Source organism: Plasmodium berghei, assembly GCF_900002375.2.
Source record: "Plasmodium berghei ANKA genome assembly, chromosome: 10".
NCBI lineage: Eukaryota > Apicomplexa > Aconoidasida > Haemosporida > Plasmodiidae > Plasmodium > Plasmodium berghei.
This window is the reverse complement of record NC_036168.2, coordinates 1,227,478-1,249,291: the sequence shown is the minus strand read 5'-3', so window position 1 is coordinate 1,249,291 and position 21,814 is coordinate 1,227,478. Positions and strand designations below refer to the sequence as shown.

General features: G+C 22.6%; 8 protein-coding genes across 8 annotated transcripts; 5 read left to right on the top strand and 3 right to left on the bottom strand.

Moving 5' to 3' along the window:
- Positions 1-781: 781 nt before the first annotated feature.
- PBANKA_1031000 (conserved Plasmodium protein, unknown function) lies at positions 782-3,826 on the top strand (the record flags this gene model as incomplete). Its single annotated transcript, XM_034565410.1, has 2 exons — positions 782-788; positions 984-3,826. The coding sequence occupies 2 exons, from the start codon at positions 782-784 to the stop codon at positions 3,824-3,826; spliced, it is 2,850 nt and encodes a 949-aa protein (XP_034422109.1).
- A 555-nt stretch (positions 3,827-4,381) lies between these two features.
- Positions 4,382-6,043, top strand: PBANKA_1030900 (GTP-binding protein Obg1, putative; the record flags this gene model as incomplete). The annotated part of the gene is made up of 1 exon (XM_034565409.1): positions 4,382-6,043. The coding sequence occupies one exon, from the start codon at positions 4,382-4,384 to the stop codon at positions 6,041-6,043; it is 1,662 nt and encodes a 553-aa protein (XP_034422108.1).
- A 537-nt stretch (positions 6,044-6,580) lies between these two features.
- Positions 6,581-8,242, top strand: PBANKA_1030800 (methyltransferase, putative; the record flags this gene model as incomplete). The annotated part of the gene is made up of 1 exon (XM_034565407.1): positions 6,581-8,242. One exon carries the CDS (start codon positions 6,581-6,583, stop codon positions 8,240-8,242), a length of 1,662 nt encoding a protein of 553 aa, XP_034422107.1.
- A 265-nt stretch (positions 8,243-8,507) lies between these two features.
- PBANKA_1030700 (conserved Plasmodium protein, unknown function) lies at positions 8,508-9,953 on the bottom strand (the record flags this gene model as incomplete). The annotated part of the gene is made up of 1 exon (XM_034565406.1): positions 8,508-9,953. One exon carries the CDS (start codon positions 9,951-9,953, stop codon positions 8,508-8,510), a length of 1,446 nt encoding a protein of 481 aa, XP_034422106.1.
- A 1,171-nt stretch (positions 9,954-11,124) lies between these two features.
- Positions 11,125-12,111, top strand: PBANKA_1030600 (p1/s1 nuclease, putative; the record flags this gene model as incomplete). The annotated part of the gene is made up of 1 exon (XM_034565405.1): positions 11,125-12,111. The coding sequence occupies one exon, from the start codon at positions 11,125-11,127 to the stop codon at positions 12,109-12,111; it is 987 nt and encodes a 328-aa protein (XP_034422105.1).
- A 1,881-nt stretch (positions 12,112-13,992) lies between these two features.
- Positions 13,993-16,731, top strand: PBANKA_1030500 (mini-chromosome maintenance complex-binding protein, putative; the record flags this gene model as incomplete). The annotated part of the gene is made up of 1 exon (XM_034565404.1): positions 13,993-16,731. One exon carries the CDS (start codon positions 13,993-13,995, stop codon positions 16,729-16,731), a length of 2,739 nt encoding a protein of 912 aa, XP_034422104.1.
- A 142-nt stretch (positions 16,732-16,873) lies between these two features.
- Positions 16,874-19,549, bottom strand: PBANKA_1030400 (conserved Plasmodium protein, unknown function; the record flags this gene model as incomplete). Its single annotated transcript, XM_034565403.1, has 3 exons — positions 16,874-17,174; positions 17,348-19,232; positions 19,411-19,549. The coding sequence occupies 3 exons, from the start codon at positions 19,547-19,549 to the stop codon at positions 16,874-16,876; spliced, it is 2,325 nt and encodes a 774-aa protein (XP_034422103.1).
- Positions 19,550-20,740: 1,191 nt separating this feature from the next.
- On the bottom strand, positions 20,741-21,483 carry PBANKA_1030300 (nuclear transport factor 2, putative; the record flags this gene model as incomplete). The annotated part of the gene is made up of 3 exons (XM_034565402.1): positions 20,741-20,775; positions 20,889-21,151; positions 21,404-21,483. The coding sequence occupies 3 exons, from the start codon at positions 21,481-21,483 to the stop codon at positions 20,741-20,743; spliced, it is 378 nt and encodes a 125-aa protein (XP_034422102.1).
- Between the last annotated feature and the right edge of the window lie 331 nt (positions 21,484-21,814).

Here is a 21,814-nt window from a genome sequence, read left to right as displayed (position 1 = left end):
GCGCTATTTGCTATATTTTTTTTTCGGAAATTATTTACTGTAAAATATAATTTTCGTCATTTTTAAAGGGCATTGTATATATAGGCATATAAATGAAGGCAACTATAATAGGTATATAATTCAATATATATGGATAAATAAATATATATATATAATAATTATGCAGTTATATGTATTCATATGCATAGATTTTTTTGTGAGATGATAACAACTTCAAAAAAATGAAGCATTTATTAAATAAAACTTGTATAATAATAATAAAATAATAAAAATTGAAAGGATAATTTTTTTTTATATAAGATATATTTATTTCTAATTTGCCTTTCTCTACATAAAATGTTTCATTTGCTTTTTATTATATTTTGTCGTCATTCTGTACTATTTTATAATTAGTTTTCTTTATTTTTTTAAAATAGTTACAATTTATTAAGTTTTATGTAGATTAACAAAATTATTTTAAAATGACAACTAAATAAATAATATATTATATATATACTTTGACTATATTAAAAAGCAAAAAAATGTGGTATTTTTACAGAGATCAATATATTGAAATATAATAAATTTTTAAGTAAAACCATAATTTTACCATTTGCATAATTTATGTCTACATATATAAAATATTTAAACAAATCAAGAAAACTAAAATATGTTCACTATATTCCAGATATTATTATTGATGGATGTATAATCTTATAACTTATTTGCATGTCTATAAGATTCATAATATAATTAAAACATAAAATAAAATTAATTGTATTAAATCTCCACGTTGATTAAGATGAAAGGTAAAGAAATTCATAATTCGCCATGTTTATAAATATATAAATGAATATATTTTTACTCAAAAGTACTTGCATATTTTTTTTACGGCAAAGAAATCTGCATATCCATACTAGCGATTTATTGAGTTTTGGTTTGTATGCATAATTATATATAATACATTTTTTCTATATTTTTTATTTATGTTTTTTCTCACATAGATACCATTTTAAACAGAAAAGAAAAACGAAAACTGGAAAGGACGCAAAAAAAAAGGAATAAACTACTTTTTTCAATTAAAAACAAGAAATTCAAAAGAAATAATAATAAAAATGAAGAAATGCCACTTAAAATACATAAAAATGTAAATAACCATGAAAAAGGAAACCAAATGAGAAATACAAAAAATGATTTGATTGGAAAAAATTATATCAAAGGTAATAAGAAAAAGAGAAACTCTTATTCTAATGATTTAAGTGATGCATTCCAAAAAAAGAAAGCCAAAAATATGAATAGGAGTATACGTGATTTAGACGAAGATCAAAAAAAGGATGAGTATTTGCTATCGTATTTATCTAAAAAGTTAAAAATAAATAATAACAAGCATAATGAGGAAAAACTTTTTAATGAATTAACAAAAGATGGGTTTGATTCAAATTTGTTAAAGTTGACTGATATTATTTTTGATGAATTTCAAAAGAAACGGTCCAATAAGAAGGGGAATAAAAAACTAAAAAATAGGGAGGAAGTAGATGAAGAGGAAGATGAGGGTGAGGAAGAAGTAGATGTGGAAGAAGATGAGGGTGAGGAAGAAGTAGATGTGGAAGAAGATGAGGGTGAGGAAGAAGTAGATGTGGAAGAAGATAAGGGTGAGGAAGAAGTAGATGTGGAAGAAGATGAGGGTGAGGAAGAAGTAGATGTGGAAGAAGATGAGGGTGAGGAAGAAGTAGATGTGGAAGAAGATGAGGGTGAGGAAGAAGTAGATGTGGAAGAAGATGAGGGTGAGGAAGAAGATGAGGAAGATGTAGATGTGGAAGAAGATGAAGTTGAGGAGGAAGAAATATATGAATATGTAGTAGGTGAAGCGAAAAAAACGCAAACGAAAGGAATTGCGAAAAAGGAAAATTGTACGAAGAAAAGGCGAGAAAACTACAAAGAGGAAGAAAAAAAAATCGAGAAGTTTCTTATGTCGTCATTAAATAAAACATCGGAATTTAATATAAAATGTATTATAGAAGATATTTGTAAATATTTTCATGACATAGAAAATTCAAATTTAAAATTAACTTTTGTTAATTCCCTTGTTAAAATAATATCAAGTAATTTTACAAATGCAAATGTTACAGACACACATATATACATATTTGTAGTTATGGTGTGTGTATTAAATAATTTGATTTATCGAAAATTATTGAAAGATTTTTTAAAAGAATTAGTTATAATTTTTAAAACATATTTCAAGAACAACATTAATTTGATGAAACGTGTAGAAAGAGAGAATGAAATAACAAATATTAATTTAATAAAGAATGAAGAAAATGGTAAAAAAAATAATATAATGATTAAAATTAGCACAGACACAGAACATGAAGATATAAATGATGCATATGATAACAGTAATAATGTTGGGGCTCCTAACAAATTCGAAAAACAAGCATTGGAAGATAAATCAATTAGTCAATCTGAATATGATAAATATCAGGATTTTAAAATAATTTTAAGAAACTTATTAAAGTGTTTTAGTTTATTTTATTCTTTAAATTATGTCGATTTTGATTTCATAACAGATATAATTAACGTCTTATGTGAATATATAAGTATTAATAGTGTAGATAATATAATTATAATTTTAAAAATATGTGGAATGAAATTAAAAAATGATGATATTTCTCATTTAAATTATATCACAGATCATTTAAAAAAAGAAGTTGATAATTACATTTTAAAAAATAATATATATTTAGAAAAAAGTAAACTTCGATTTTTGATTAAAGATATAGAAGACTTAAAAAATGGAAAAATGAAATTTTATTTTTTAAATAAATTTGAATTCCTTTCTAATATATTAAACGAATTTGAAAAAAAATATGAATTTAAAAAGGATATTGTATCATTTTCTTTTCAAAATATGTTCAAAAAAGACGATAAAACAAGGAGAAAGACAAAAGAATTAAACATGACTATAGAGGGAGAAAACGAAGGTGATGATACCAATGCAAATGATGAAAAAAATAAATCCTACAAAAACAATAATAGTAATAAACATGAAAAAAAAAACATGAAAGAAAACAATTTTAATAAATTGAATTACTTAGTTGGAGAGGACGAAACGCACTCGGATGAATTCCACTACAATAAAATGCTAAAAAGGTATAAAATACAAGGAATATTATCTAAAAAAATATTTTTAATTGTTAAAAATAGTTTAGATATAGAAGAATGCGTTCATAATTTATCCGTAATATTAAAAAATGAAAAAAATATACCTCATGTTATTCAGACAATTATACAAATAATTTTATATGATAAAAAATATAAAGTTGCTTATTGCAGAATATTAAATAATATATCAAAATTTAAAAATAGAGTATTCTTATTCAGTTTAAAAACAATTGTTATTAATTTTATTAAAAATATTAATAATTATGATTTAAAAAAAATACTGTTTTTAAGTAAGATATTTATCTTTTTATTAAAAGAAAATTTGATTGATTTCAAAATTTTTAAATTCATTAATATAGATGAAAATGAAGATCAAACAGAACAAAAAAATAATTCAGTTGCCTTTAATTTGCATTTTTTTTTTAAAACTATTTTTATACTAATATCGATTGACGAAAAATCTACTGACCCATCCAAAAATGCTCAATTATGGGAAAATATATCCCAAGTTTTACACAAAGGCCAAATTAGTAGTTCCTACTTTTATTCGTTTAAGAAAATTATTAAGAAATATATATTTGATGAAGAAAAAAATATAAAATGTGTATATCCAAATTTTAACATGAAATATATACAATGTTTTCATAAATTTTTAGAAAAAAAAACAAAAAGGAATATATAGCTTTGGTAGGATAATAAATCCTTTTTTTCGCTTTTTTTTGTTAATTTTGTGCATTTTTTTTAAGTAGCTATAATTTGAAACATTTAATTAAAAATATATTAACATTGTTTAACTAATATGTATATATATATATATATGCTGCATGTTGGCTCTTCATCCATTTGGTTAAAATATGTGTTTTTTTCTTTGAGTAAGAATAACCTACATTTTCTTCCATTGGCCGTCTAACGTCGGTACTTTCAATTAATATAAGAATAATTTGTATTCAAAACGCGTTACATTATTAAATGAATATTTAAAAAATTAATACAGTTTTTTATTATTTTGTAGCTTACCTTGCTAAGATATAATATTTAAAAATTTTCATTTCACATGCCATAATTTTTTTATATGTTTTTTCCTCCCTTTACTGTTGGTAAAGGGGAAAGATAAAAGTTCTTACATCACTTTAACTGGCGTTAATATATGTATAACAATTCGCATAAATGAGGAAATTTAAATTTTCAAAATTAATATAAAATAAACTAAAAAACGAGAAGAAATAACTATGTAAACATGCTTATAATATTTATCCTTTTCCTATTTTTGTATCAAAAAAGTAGCTTTTGTAAAAATGCCAATTCTAATTTTTTGCGTAAAAAAAACTCGTTCTTTTTATTAAATGATCTGAAGTGTAAAAATAAAATCAAACAAAAGAATCAGATATATTGCGGTGAAAAAAAGATAAAGAAAAACGAATTTCATGATAGATGTATAATAAATGTTAAAGGGGGAAACGGAGGAGATGGAATATGTTGTTTTACAACATTTTCTCAAAAAAAAAATAAAAAATATGCATCTGGTGGAAGAGGAGGGAAAGGTGGTGATATATATTTAATTGGTGATAAAAAAATTGATAACTTTTTAAATTTAAAATTAAAATCTTTTTATTATGCTGGAAATGGAAAGAAAGGATGTAACAATAATCAACAAGGAGAGAATGGGAAAGATGAATATATAAACATACCAATAAATACAATTATTTATGAAGATAATAAATTTATCAACTTTATTCATTCAGATTATCAAAAAGTATTAGTAGCAAAAGGTGGTAAAGGTGGAAAAGGAAATTATTCATATCGAACCAAAAGTTTGAAAATACCATATGTTTGCCAATTTGGAGAAAAAACAAAAGAAAAACAAATTATCTTAAAAAAAATATTTTTCACAGATCTAGGAATTATTGGGTACCCTAATGTAGGAAAAAGCACATTATTAAATAAAATCACTAACGCTAATGTCAAAATAGCTAATTATAGTTACACATCCTTATTTCCAAATTTTGGAATATATAAGTGTAAAAACGAGGTAAAGCATATGGGAAGTCATGAACCTGAGAAGGCGATTAAGGTAGAGGAGTACAAGCAGGAAATTGAAAGTGAGATAAAGGAAGAGAGAGAGAAAAATGAATTAGAAATCGGCGAAGAAAACAAATTGAAAAATGAAGGAAAAAATACAGAAATATGCGCAGAAAGGATAAATACGAGAAATTATACCGTGATCGATTTTCCAGGTATTATAGAAGGGCTAGATAAAAAATTATCAAATGTCTCGTATAAATATTTAGAACATCTTAAATATAGTAAAATATTAATTTACATGTTTGATATTAATAATAATTGTATTGTTGAAACATATAAAAATATAAAAAACGTTTTAGTTCAATATGATAAAATTTTTGAGAAAAAAAAAGAAGTGATAATTCTTAACAAAATTGACATATATAAAGATAAGGAAAATATAAATACTATTATAAATTACTTAAAAGAAAATTTGAAAAATGATAAAATATTTTGTATATCTGCATTAATTGGAACAAATGTTATAGAAACAGTTGATGAAATTGTTTTAAATATCAATAAAGAAAATATAATTAATAATTTTATAAGTAACTTACCAAAACCATGCGATATTGAACAAATCGAAAATAGTGATAATTACCCACCAAATGAATATAAAATTCATAAATATAATGAGAATATATATATTATCAAAGGAAAATATATTGAAAATCAAGCAAATATTTTTAATTTTTCAAAAAATGACAGTGAAAAAGTATTTAATAAAATATTAAATGATTTAAATATTAATGTAAAACTTAAAAATATTGGGGCAAAAGAAGGCGATAAAATCATTATAAGTAATTACTTATATGATTTTTCTCTTGAAGGCTTATAGGAAAGGTGAGAGAAATTATTTATATAGCATACAATTTTCGCACATTAAAAACATCTATATATTTATCACATTAACTTTTATGTAGAAAAAGTATTATGCATTTTTTTTCTTTTTTGGGATGCTATTGTTTTTCTATTATAATAGAAATATTCTTATATTCCCCTTCTCACAACCATTCTGAATTATTTTTTTTTCGAAAAAAAAAAAACGACATCATTATATAAATTAGTCGTTTCGATACCCTCGTTTTTTCTTCATCATTATTTTATTTTTTTGCATTTTATGATATTTCATTTTTATTTTTTTTTAATTTTTTGCATTTTCTTCATTTGCATTTGCTTATTTATTTTTCTTTTGCTTACAGCATATATGCGTCTCGCATCAATTGTTTAGTATTTCAATTTTCTATATACCGAATTAATTAATTAATTAATTTATTTTTTTGTATTTTTGTTTCTTTTCGTTTTTGCATTGTAAAAAATTATAAAGTAGAAGAAAATTATTGAACGAAAAATATATGCATATCATGTAGCAATAATGGTACAATTTGTGAAAAGAAAAAATAAGGATGACTGTCACAAGAGGCATCGACATAATCGATATTCTAATTTAATGCATGAAAGGAATATTCATAAAAGTTCTTTAACAAATTTTGAAGAATTAGGAGAAAAGCATGTATATTTAAATAGGTATTTAATTGTGAATAAAAAGGGAAAGAAATTTTATAACTTTGAAAAAACAATAGCTACCTATGTTTTAAGTAAAGCTTTATTAAAAGAGCATTATAATCTTCATTTCTTTCTGCCATATATATATGTTGAAAAATTATATCATAAAATTGATGATATTATTACATCATCATCATATAATAATAATGAACAATATTTTTTATATTATAATGAAGAGGAATTATATGATATAAGAAAAAATTCACTTTTGGAAGCATATAATGAATACACAGATAATTTGTTACATCTTATTGATGCATATGAAGAAATCATACAAAATAACATTAACAAAGAAATAACATATACTAATTTGAAAAACCAAAATGAGCAAGCAAAAACTAATTTTTTATGCCCATGTATACCTGGGAGAGCTAATTACATTCATATCATATCAGACCTTACAATTATAAATTCTTTAGAAAATTATAAGGATAATATAAATAAATACATATATAGAAACAATAATGATACTAATAACACCCCGATATTATTATATGGACATATAATAAAAGTTTTAGATGTTGGAGTTGGTGCAAATTGCATATACCCCCTTCTAGGGAATACTGCCTATAAATGGTCTTTTATAGGAGTAGATATAAATATAGATTCTTTGAAATATTCTTATATAAATATCATATTAAATAGTAAAGAAAATGATATCTTGTTGAAGTATCAACATGATAAACATAAAATATTTTTAAATGTAATTAAACATTCGGATTTATACTTTTTCACAATGTGTAATCCCCCTTATTATACACTACTGGAAGAATTTAACAAAAACCCTTTTAGAAATGTAGAAGCAAATATAGATGAAGTTGTATATTATTCTGAAAATAACAATGAGGAGAACTGTAACGATGAAATAGAAAATATTAATGATCACAATAAATACGATATATGCAATAATGTGAATTTTTATAATACACATGGCCAAATTAGTAATAATAATAAAATGAAAGAAAACGAAGAGAACTATAATTATCCTAAAAATGGTAATAATACACCTTTTATAGAACCAGACAATAGTAATATGCATGTAAAAACAAAAGACATAAATAGCCATTCACATAAAGGGGGAGAATATAAATTTATTATGAAAATGATTAATGAAAGCAAAATATTTTTTTACAATGTAATATGGTTTACTACATTAGTATCAAAAAAAAGTAATGTCAAATTAATAAAAAACGAAATAATACAATTAATGAGATTATATAGTGTACATAAAAAAAAACAAGTTGATTTCTTAAACGATGTAATGACAAATAATTTGTATTTTGATAATTTTTTTTATTTTAAAAATATTAATAATGTTTCCTTTCCATTATATATATCACAATATAGAATATTTGAGTCTTATACTGGAAGAATAACTCGATGGATTTTATGTTGGTCATATTATAATGAATCACAAATTAATTATTTAAAAAAAAAGTTTTACGAAAAAAATATTGAAAATCCCACATAGGATTATTAATAATTGAATTAACTATTTTTTGCGACATACAAAAAAATCATATTGTGATTATTTACCATACTATGAATATATAAATAGTGTAGAAATAACTATAATTCAATTTTAATTGCAAAATAAAAAAAATGAATTTGTAATTAAAAATACAAATAAATAAAAAATTATAGGGAAAATTTACACCGAATGTTAGAACATTGCAATAGAGAAAAAACGCACCTATATATTGATATGCATGTGTGTGTTCTAGCATCAAGTTTTATCAACTAAAATTGACGAAGATACTAAAAAAGGAAAGAATATCCAAGGAATTATTCTTTTCATACTCTGATATGGAATATTTTATCGAATCTTCTATTTCATCATACTCTTCCGAATCAATTTTAATTTTTTTTGTATTCGCAATACTTATGTTTATGCTATTATATGCATATAAAACGTCTCGTAATTTGAAATTATCATTATTTATTGAATTAAAAATAATATTTTCAAAATTTTTATTCCATTCAAAATCATGAATATCATTTGAAAACCTTTCATTAAGATATCCCATTAACACTGATTTTTTAATTATTTCATTTAAAACACAATTATCTAAATCTTTAAACGGATCATGAAGTTTTAATATAGATATAAGTTTATTTATTTCATATTTACCTTCTTCAACATCTTTAATAATATCTTTAAATTTAATATTCTTATAAAGTAAAATATTTATAACTTCTTTAATAATATTTTTATATTTCTTTCCAACTTTTTTAAAACTAATATAATTTCCTATTTTTAAATTGTTATTCATATAAATATCAAATAATTCTTCGTCGCGTTTTTCTTCATTTTTTGCTTTTTTTTCAATTTGTTCAACTGTTAAATTTTCACTAATTAATTTGGTAACATTTTTTTCGTTTTTTCTTAACATTTTTAAAATGTCATCTTCATTCAAATTTAATTCTTTCATCATATTTTTAAAATAATTGCTATTTATAAGTTCTGTGCTCTTTTCAGGATCTACATTACTAATTAAAGAATTATCACTTTCTACATTAAAATGTTTTAATATGTCAAAACCATCTTCCATATCTTTGGGAGCGATACTGTTTTCTTCTTCATTGATTTTATTCATATATATTTCATCCAATAAATCATCATTTAATTTGTTACTATTATTTTCTTCGCCATTTTTTATATTATTTTCTTTTCCCTTTTCAATATTATATTCACATTCTCCAAGCATGTTTCTATTTTTTATCTGAGGTTGATTATTCATATTTGCATTCTTTTTAGTATTGGATAATTCTTTTTTTTCTTGGTTTAGTATATTATCATCTGTGCAAGCTATTTTTAAATTACGCATATGCGCTGTATTAATACTTTGATTTTTTTTTTTTAATATTGTTATATTTATTTTATTTTCCTTTAATTTATGTCCCTTTTGCAATATAGTTGTTTTAATAAAATATGAATTTCTATACCCAGTTGCTATTCCATTTGATGAATTAGTGAAAATTTGTTTATATTTTCTTTCTAATTTATATATATTTCCATTTATACCTTCCTCTTTTACTCTTTTTAATATATATATTTGGTAAGTAGGGCATTTAATACCGATTGAGTGACATTTGTATTGGCTAGCTAAATTCACCATAATATATGTTATGTTAAAAATATATGCTATAAAACTGTATGCAGTTAAATAACTTTTTTTCATTTTTATATTCTACTTGCATTTCTTAAATATTGTTTATAAATCGAAAAACAAGAATGCGTCTCTTTTAATTTCTTTGTTTATTTTAATGGATGTATTCATATATTTATTTTTTCCATAGCTAAATATGAATTATAGTTATACTTTAAAAAATTGAATGGCAAAAATTTACGTATTATGAAATATAACAAAAATGACATTATTTATGTTAAGGTTTCAATTGGGGTATTACTTGTTTCCGTTTGCTATAATAAGTTTAAACTATCATTTTATTACTATATATTTTCGGATTTTTGTATATATGGTGCTTTCATTTTATGTATTTTTTGATATGATAAATGGTTGTATCAATATTTTATTTATTTAAATTATAGTTGTTTATATTTAATTGGCATTTGGGAATAAATTAATTATACAAATATCCCATTTATTTAATTCTCAAATTATGATGTACATCTTTTGATTATGTACAGCATATTTGACATTGAGAATCACCGCATTGTGAAGGATACCCTTTAATAGTTATAGTACTATTCCTTTAAGTTCGTTTTTTTATATTTATATTTTAAATATACAACTATGCTACTTTAATTTTAAGTAAATAATTATTTACGTTTCAATATTAATACCTTATAGAAACAGATATCAACATTTTACAATATGATAATTTTTATTTTCATTTTTGCCATTCTTAATTTCTTTGTATAGATTATTTTATATAATTTTACAATATATTGAAAAATTCTTTGGAATTACCTTTAAAACATATATTATGCACATTTTTTTTTTGTATCCTATTAAGGAAATACCGAGAAATAATTATTTTATTTTTATTTTTTTTATTTCGACGTGCTGTGCATTTTAATGGACATCTACTATATTTTATAACATTTTTAGTTTAGAATACTCTTATTAAATTTTTAATATTAAAAATAATACAAATAATAATTATTATTATATTTTAATACATATTAAATAATGCATAATGATTTTTAAGTTTTTTATAATCAGCATACTATTGCTTTTATAATATTATTTTTTTTTAATTATTCTAATTATATTTTTTCTAATCATATAATTCTTAAATAATTTAATTTCATACTTTAATTTGTGATCATTTAATTAATATAATTTTTCGTTATTTCAATAAAACATTTTTGTATTAAAAAAAAAAATGGGATTTATTAAATATCTAATTTCTTGTGGATTATTTTCCTTATTACTTTTGAAAGAAGCTGTTTGTTGGTCAGATGAAGGTCATATGCTAATAAGTGCTATAGCCTATGAAGGGCTTAATGATAAAGAAAAGAAAATTTTAACACAAATATTTCAAAATTACAAAGAAGATAACAATTTCAATAATCATATATATGCAGCTGTATGGCCCGATCACATTAAATACTATGAGCATCCTGTAGATACTACTAAAAGAATGGATGGTATGAGTATAATGGACAAATGGCATTATATTAATGTACCATATAATCCTACTAATATTAATTTAGATATGTATCATAAAGAATATTATAAAGATACAGATAATTCATTAACAATATCAAGAAGAATATTTGAAGATTTAAAATCAATGGAAAAAAAAAAAAATTATGGTAGTTATTTTTCTTATAATTTCCAATTAAGATACTTTATTCATGTTTTTGGTGACATGCATCAACCTTTACATACTACCACTTTTTTTAACAAGAATTTCATAAAAGGAGATTTCGGTGGAACAGCTATTAATGTCAATTATAATAATCGTACAGAGAAATTACATCACTTATGTGATTGCGTTTTTCATGCCCGAGATAAAAAATGGCCACATGCTACTGTAGAAGAGGTAACAAACGATGCCCGTGCCTTAATGAATACATACCCCCCTGAATATTTTGGAAATAGATTAAACAATGGAATGAACGAGTATGAATATTTGGGTTATATAGTCGAGGATAGTTATTCTCAAGCTATTGACCATGTTTATTATACTTTCCCATTTGATAGTTTAAATAAACACACCGTATACTCTTTACCAAATGCATATGTTATTAACTTAAAAAAAATTTTAAATGAACAAATTGCTTTGGGAGGTTACAGATTAACGAGATATTTAAAAATTATGATTGAAAATATCCCTGATGATCTTTTACAAACTGGTACTATATAGAGTCAATTTTCAATAGATATCAAATTTCTTATCACATTGCTTTAAGATTATGTATTATTATTATTGTTATAGTTTTATATTTTTTTTGAAAATTCACTGATACCCTATTCACCTCATTGTAATATTATTGTATCTTATTTTTAGAGTAATATATATATATATATTCATAATTAAAAATTATACAATTTATTAATACATTAAATGTTCGAAAGAATGTATGATACAGTATGTATGTCCGTTTTTTCAAGTAATATGTATTTATTTATTCATTCATTCATATATTTATATAATACCTCTCTTTAATAAGAGGTCATCTAACTAAGACTTAAACAAACTTAGGCTTTAAGCATTACAACAAATCACACATTTTGAAATATACAATTTTTTCCATGTAATGTTTTGAAACTATATATATTAGTGTATGTCGAATTAAAATAGTTAAGCAATTTTTCAAAAATTGTTTTATTATTAGTGCTAGCATTATATCTTAATTTAAAATAAAATTACAAATAAATTCCTATTTTGTTAAAAGGTTAAGAAACATTTTTAACAAGTTATATATAAACTATGATGATTAAGACGATGTTGCAATGTTTTCCATTGATTTGTAGAGAGCTAAATTTGGTTTATAATTTTACATATAAACCGTGAGTAAATTAATAGGTATATATGCTCCCCTGAGTATCCATATGTTTTGGGGTTTCATATATTTGCATGGGGATTCCGCTCAAACTATGTATATATAATTTGGAGTACATGTATACATACTTGTTTAAATCGCTTTTGATTTAAAACTATCATTTTTCAAATATATACAAATGCAATAAAACTTTTTAGTAGCGCATTATCAATTGTCCTAAATATGATTAAAGTAACATAATTCCGCCACATATATCTTATAATTATTTATTTTATATATTTTGTATTTTTTGTACGTGAATATTTAGAGAGTAAAAAGTAAAAGAACGATTTCACATCGGCGATTAAAAATATTTGCTTTACAGATGTTAGAAAAGGAGAAAATGTGATTAAGGTTTCTAAAAAATTTATTAAAATCGCGTGATTATTTGGCTTAGTGTATTAATGAATTATAAATTTATATTATATAATATTATATTTTATATAAGTAAATATTTCAGATGTGTTAAGAAAAAATAGCCATATAAGAAAAACTCACAAATGGAGACTAAGAAAACGGACTTATATTTTTTTTTAAGTATTTATGTGCACATATGTATAAACGCATCAGTGTATATTTATACAAAAATTTGTCGGAAAATATAATCACTTAAGAAATAAAAAAAATTATATAAATGAAAAAACATACCATCATAATACCATGGAATTAATTAGCTGTTCATCAATGGAAAATAATTAATGATATAAAAAAATACACTTATAGAGATACAATAATACATTCATACATTTTGTATATATAAAGGTGGCCAAGTGTAAAAATAAAACGAGATCACCCCTATATGCATTAAGAAAAAAAGAGAAACATCTTAAACATTTGTATGGGAAAAATACAAATTGAAACTTTTCATTAAAAAAGATAATTATAAAAATTGTATTGATCAAGCTGTTTATAAATGCGATAAAAGGATACATTACGGTCGAGAAAAACAAGTGATAAAATAAATAACTAAGTATATGAATGTATAACTAAATACGATTATAGTGAGGACCTACATAATACATATATTGATAAATTAAAAAAAAATATATATATTCAATAGTAACACGCCTTTGGCTTGTATATGCATATACTGCATTGAGAAGACCCATGATTCTTTGCCCATAATAATTGAGTTCAAAATAAACACACACACATAAGTTTTTGCACACACATAGATATACATAAAAGACAAACTCTTCAATATGAACATATTAAATCAAATAGATACTTTTTTTTTAGATTATACAAAAACTAAGGGGATCAAAAAAATAGATACAGATTGGGATGAAGGTATAATAGTTAATAGATATATAGAGCTAGGAAATGGAATATCAAAAAGTCTTAACGACGATAACAAAAATACTGAACAATATGAAGAGAAGAAAGAACAGAAAATTTGTAATCTAACAAATGAAAGACCTTCAGATGAAAACAAAAAAATCGACTCAAGAAATGATATTTCTGAAACACTTATAAAAGAAAAAAGAAACAATTTTCTTCCCAATGATAATACTGTAGATAATTGTGTATGCATAAATTCATTTCACGATTTAAACGAATTAAAGGATGCCACATTAGTTAGATGGACTTGTATGGTTCAGCAAATAATTTCTCCTGAATGCTACCTTGGGATTTATAAATTAAGAAACAAAAAAACTGGAGAAATAATTTTAAAAAGCTCAAAATATAGAGACTATATTGACATGGACGATAATTGGGAAGTAATTGAAGAAAGTGAAAAAAAAAATGCGATTGGTGAATACTATGAATCAAGCTATGGGAAATATAATGACATCACTGAACAAGCAAATAAGGATACTTCAAATGAAAATGATAAGTCAGCTAATAATTGGACAATTAAGACAGAGATAAACAAAATGGATAATGAAAATAAAAATGGTAATAATAAATTAGATCAAAAATGTGATGAAATAATAATGGGAAAGGAAAACGAAGAAGGTTACACTCAAAATAATAAGAAAGATGTTATGTTTTATGATAATTATAATAATTTCACCAAATATTGGAATAGATATTTATTTTTATGTACAAATATACCAGGAAGTAAAGGGTCATGGTGTAAAAATTTGTATGAATATACTTCATATCTTAGTAATTCTGAATTTTTTTTAAAAAACCCAAATAATTATGAACAAAATGATAATAAAAATTCAGATTCAATTGGATATTCATGCAAATTAGTTCGTACTAGTGAATCTAGATTGATCGAAAACTCAGATAGTACAAAAAATGAAAAAGATAACACATGCCATAATCCTTCGGAAAATCATTTAAACAGCAATATAAATAATGACATATCAAATTCTTTGTTAAAGACTAAACAGCCTCAAAATGAAACTGTGAAAGAAGAAAAAGATAAAGAATTTATTACTTCCCAAAAAATGAGATGTATAGTAAAAATTTATGATTCTAATAGTCAATATAACGGGAAAAATGCAGAAGGTTTTTTAAAATTAAATGATATAATTGAAATAATAGGTATATTTCGTAAACATCAAATAAAAGATTATGAAGACTATCAAAAAAATTTGAATTATTATTTTTCCCATGATCAGAATTTTTTAAAATATCCATGTATTCATGTCTTTCGTTATACTAAAATAAATATTTTTAATCCTATAAACAATTGTATACTATTTAAAAATGATCTTACAAATATTTTAGAAAGTGGCCCATTCAATAATATAAATGATTTGAGAAAACATCTAATAATATATATTTCTACACATTTTTCTAATGATTTATTAGTTGCTCATTATATATTTTTTTATTTATGTGCAAGTTATATTAATGAGAGCAAATTAAAATTGGGCAAATTTAGTCTAAGTATTTTTAACTTGTTAACAAAAAATATTTCTACCGACAAACCATATCAACACGATTCCAATTCATTAAGCAATGATCAAAAGGATTTAAATTATGTAAAAAGAGATATAACAAAATCAGAAGAATCACTGGAAAATACTATTAGACAAATGCCCAACATACAAAATGTTAATAATTTCAATAATGATGGAAAAGAATTTGCTAACAATATTATAAATATAAATAACATGTTCATAAACTTGATTCCTCTATATAGATATATTCCTCTCTCTTTAAGTAAATTAAACAGTGACTATTTATCGTCTGTTATGAATAATAATAGTGGAGAATTAAAAAAAGGAAAACTTCAGCTAGCTAATAATACTTACATTGCTTTTGATGAATGTTTATTAGATGTAGGTAATCTTAATAGCATTGGCATAAAAAATTTTCATTGTATAGAAAGATTAATAACATCACAAGAACTACCGTATTTTTTTAATACTGATATTACTTTTGAAACGCAAAATAATATATTAATTTTATCCAAAAAAAAATCAATGTTTTACAATTATATCGACATATCGGTTCCTATACTTCAAAAAGAGAGAGAGCCTTTAGATACATGCAATGTTGAGAAGGAATCATCTTTAACTGAATCTAAAAAAATAGAAACCTCAAAAAATATAATAGACAACTTAAAAACAACTCAAAAAAATGACATTGGAATGGATCAAAATAAATCTAATGATGGTGAAAATATTTCAAAATCTATTTCATTTTCAAACGATTTTAAAAATACCTATGAAAATTATAAGCCAAATGAAAATGAACTTATGCAATTTAGAAGATATATAAATTATATATTATCAAAAAATCACTCTGCAAAAATTACTACAGATATACAAAATTATATTACAGATTATTTTGTTACGTTGAGACAAACAAATAAATCCATAAATCAATTTATTCTAAATACATGGATATGTATTTCAAGAATATTTGCATTTTCAGATGGATCTGATGAGATAACTAAAGATCATTGGAACTATATTATGGAGCTTGAGGAGGAAAGACGAGTCCGAATGGATAATTTAGATCGAATTTATGTTTAACTATATATTTTTTTCTCTTTTTTTAATTGTTCTATGCATAAATGAATGTAAATATTTTTTAATACAAATTGTTTTTAATTTAATGTCCCATTTTTCTTGTTCAAAGCATTTAAGAAAAAAACATATTCATACAATCTGATTATCACTCAATTATGATAAAAAATAAATTGTTTACATATAAACAATCTTTAAATTTATCTATAAGCAATGATTTTAAATAATTTATATCGTTTGTATCATCTACTAATAAGTCTGTAACCATAAAAAAATTAAGATTAGAATGTTTTTCCCCACTGTCGTTCTCTAAATTTACCTTGTTATCTTTATTAATTTGAGAAAAATTAAAAATGTTTTTGTTTTCATTTCTGAAATCAAAATACAACGGCGTGAAAATGTCTTTAGAAATTTTATCCATCGAATTTCCAAAATAGTTACTTAAGTTCCTATTAAAAAAAAATGAAACCCAAAACATATTAAATGTAAAACCAATACTTTGTTTACATATTTATGAATGTTAATATCCTTAATATGTATTTCAATTTTGTAGAAAATATATATACAGTTATTATTACTATTATTATGCTTTTTTTTCAAACCGATATTTTTTTTCTCTTACCAAAACTTGGGTATGGTAACATTTTTTATAAAAAGATGATCTAATGCCATTTCATTTTTATTTTTTCCATAATTTAGATTAAAAATAAATGGATAATTCAAAATCAATGAATTTTTAATTTTTTTATTAATATTATAAGTACAAGACAGATTACATTTTCTTAATTTTTTTAAAAACTTAATACTTATATATATTTTTAAAATATCATTTTTAACTATTTTATTTATATCATCATAATTATTCTCTTTATTATTTATATTTATTATTTTATTAGGGTTTTCCTCCTTGTCTTTTTCATTTTTATTTTCATTCTCTTCATTTTCCATTTTTTCAGTTTTATTTTTATTATTAATATCGTTTTTGCAACTTTTGTCGGTTTCCTTTCCCCTAGATAATATGCTATACTCACTTGAATCACTTTCACAATTATTATAAATATTAATATATTTGTTGATTAATTTATTTATTTCATTTCTTCTTTTTTTTTCAATGTTAACATAAGTGCTATCATTGCATATTTTAAGATCATAGTATTCTCTATTTTTAGAGTTACAATTTGATTCTTTTAAATTATTATCAGTTTCATTATTGCCTATATCACTTTCTCTTATACTACCACTTTTTGAGAATGCATCTTTTTCCTTTTTGTTCATCTCTATGCTTGACGAATTTCGATTTTTTATATATTCCTTCAATTCGCTGCCATCACTTTCTATACTTTCAGTTTTGTTTCCAATCAAGTTATTTAGTGTGGATCTATTTGGAAAGTTTATATGTTCATTATCGCCCTTTATTGAATTTAAACTATTTTTTTTGCTACATATTTCTGGAACATTGGAAAATATAGACATCCTAGATCCATAGGAAGTTGTAGAATCATTACTATTAGAATCAGTGATGGAATCTTCTAATTCACTACTTCTATCGTTAGAACAAATTTTGTCAGTGTTATTAGAAGTACTTGATTCACTCCATTGATCAGATGCATGAGAACAAGGGGTGTCACTTTTGATATTAAATTCAGATTCCGTTTCATCAAAATTCGATACATTGTAATTATTATGATCTTGATCGAAATTTATATTTTGATTTTTTAAAATATGCTTTGCTAAACTGTCAAAAGCTAGTTGGCCATCATCCAAATAGTTTTCTGCTTCTAATGTATTTAAGCAATAACTTAAAAAAATAAGTTTAGACAAATCAATATTTTGTTTACGTTTATCCATAAAATTTTTAGAACGTATAATAAAAGGAACTTTATTAAAATTATACTTAATCGTATTAGCAATTTTTTTGAGATTAACTTTTAAAAAATTAAAAGGTAGTATAATTAAATCTATATTATTATTTAAAATTATTTGTTTATTAACTCTATTGTTTTTAGAATTATTTTTTTCAATTTCAATTATATCTATCCATTCCCCATTAAAATTAATAAACTTGTTCATATGAAAATTCCCATCAAATATATAATTTTTATTTTTATATTTTCCAATACCCTGCATATAATTATTAACCCAATTCCCCTCATAAGTTGATTTACTATCATTCCAAATAAAATTCCCATAACCACTTTTCATATCATTTATATAATATCCATAATATATATTTTTATTTAAATATATATTTAATCCTAACCCACTTTTTTTATTATTTTTCCAATTTCCAATAAACTTGTTTACTATTATTTCTTCATTGAAAGCATTTTTTTTTAAACTTAATAGTATACCATAGCCTTCTTTTATAATATTTTCCACTTTTTTTTTTTTCACATTTTTTTTAGTTTTTTCTATTTTTTCTCTATTTCCTAACTCTTCCTTTCCTTTTTTCTTATTGATACATGTCTCGTTTTTGTTATCCTCTATTCCTTCAGTTTCATTTGATTCTAAAAAAAATAATAAAATACACATAAAAATTGTATCATTATAAAAACTCAAAAAGCTGGATACACATACACAGAGAAGACATTTTTTCCCGTCCCTTCTATTTATATAAATGTAAGTTCATCCATTTTAATAGATGCTAAATGCCGATGTACCATACTATAAATTGAATTTGTCTACCTTTAATTTGGCCAATATATATATAGTTAGGAAATTTAAAACATTTTATATTTTTATAATTAAATATATTTAAAAATTCATCTTCTTCATTAATTATAAAACCTGTGCAATCCTTTTTTTTTATAGTATCTCCCACCATTTATTTTTTCAAAAAAAAATCAATTATATTTTTATATTAATTGTGGATATTGTACAATAGGAGAAAACATCCTACATATACGCATTTGTGCATTTTTAGCATAAGTATGGATAATCATAGAAATATAAATTATAATGAAATATCTTAGTTTTATTTTTATTATATTATTTTTTGGAGAGAATTGCCCATATCTTGAATAAAAATATTAAATTATTAATATTATTTTTTTTTTTTATTTCAGCATATCTATATTAGTACACTAGACATAATAATATATTTTATTTATGTCTAAGAAACCAAAGTAAATATTTACACATATATATGTACAATTTTTTAATTATTTCTAAAAACTATTCCAATTTTTCTTCTAAATTATTAAGACAATATATTATTTTTTTTTTTATTTACATTTTTCTCCATTGTCTATTATTTTTGTAGATATAAATGGACGTATGAAAATTTTTTGATGGGCATATATTAATAATACATAACACACATTAAAAACCAAAGTAAATAAATTTGAAATTAGAAAAAAAAACTAATATATACCAAAAATTATAATTTTTTAATCCTAACTAAAATTTCTCTTAATAATGGCTAGTATTACAATAATTTGTAAACATTTTCCATATAGAAAAATCAAATATGCATATAAGCGATTGTATGTATATTATAGATGAGGGTATTTTTTCGAAAAATTCAAAAATGGAATCTTCAACAGAAATGATATTGAGATTAATGAAAAATATATATATTGAATTCCTCAAGTTATATTTATTTTTACATTCTTTATCCTTAACTAAATAATTTCATAAGTAAACAAATTGAACCAGATACAGAAAAAAATGTGCATATATAAAATATACGCAGATATAAGATTTTTTCTATTCGAAAAACATAAAGCTTTATTTTTTTTCGTTTTCTATCTATATATACTCATATATTATTTATTCGTTTTCCTATAGGATTATTTTAGTTTTATTATAAAAGTGAGCATTGCATTGAAATAAATAATAATATTGTTTGAATGCATTAGTAAATGTTAGCATAAATGGCATATGTATAATTCTTAAATTAATGAATTTACTTATTCAATAATAAATTAAAATGGATATAATAAATAAGTTAAGGCAAAATATAACTTAATAATTTCGTCGCCGATCTATGCATCACATTTTTTATAGTGGTTGTTTAACTAATACAAAATCTGAATAAATCATTGAAAACTGAAAAAAAATAATAAAAGAGAGAAGAAATAATATTTACCCAATAAATATACTACGAAAATACATACGCATATGTTCATGTATATGTATAATATGTGATAATTTTGTATTACTGAAATATCCGCCACTAGGTAAAGGGAATAGATGAAAGGTCCTAACAAATTTTAAAGGCTTATTTTCTTCAATAATTATATCACCACAAACTAATATTAAAATACCATTATTTGGGGTGGGTTGAATATCCAAGCTTAAGCATTTATGTACTACTGTTGGTGGCAATTTATTTAATCGTTCGATTATTTGGTTAGTTCCTCTACATTGGTCATTTTCGAAACTCATCATACTTATGTCTTTATAAAGGCTAGCCAATTCATTTCTATGTAGAGACAAAATAAAAAAAAATACATATGGCCATAAATAATAATATAATAAAATGTTTAAATACACAGATTACATTAATGTATTTCACAAATTTTATAAAATTTAGTGATTTATTGCATTATTAAGGAGCAAATATATATGTTGTACGATTGTTTTATATAACGTGACCCCATATATACATTATATATAATGCATTGTTTTTTTCGTTTATTTTTTTTGTTCTTTGTTCTTTTTCATTTTTTTTTACCGTCCCGTATTAAATAGCTGGAAATAGTGGTTTACAAATTCCTTTCCAATTGCTTCAAATTGAGGATTTAGCATATCCATTTTTGATAAAAAATATAAGAATATATAACTTTACAGTTAAAAGCAGAAGGTATGAAATATATATATTTATTTGTTATTATAATATATTTAGCAAGGTACAAAATAATTTTTTAAAACAATATTTCTAATTACAATTAAAGTTCTGGAGTTTAAGTTTTTTTTAATTTCAAATTTTTGAATGATATATTAAAATAATAGTGATTCCCCTTATATAATGGATATATATATATATACATTATTTTTAAAATATAAATATAATTATTATAGATGGGAGAAAATAAAAAAATAATAATAACGCTATAGATATTTATATTATACATATATTGCTGCT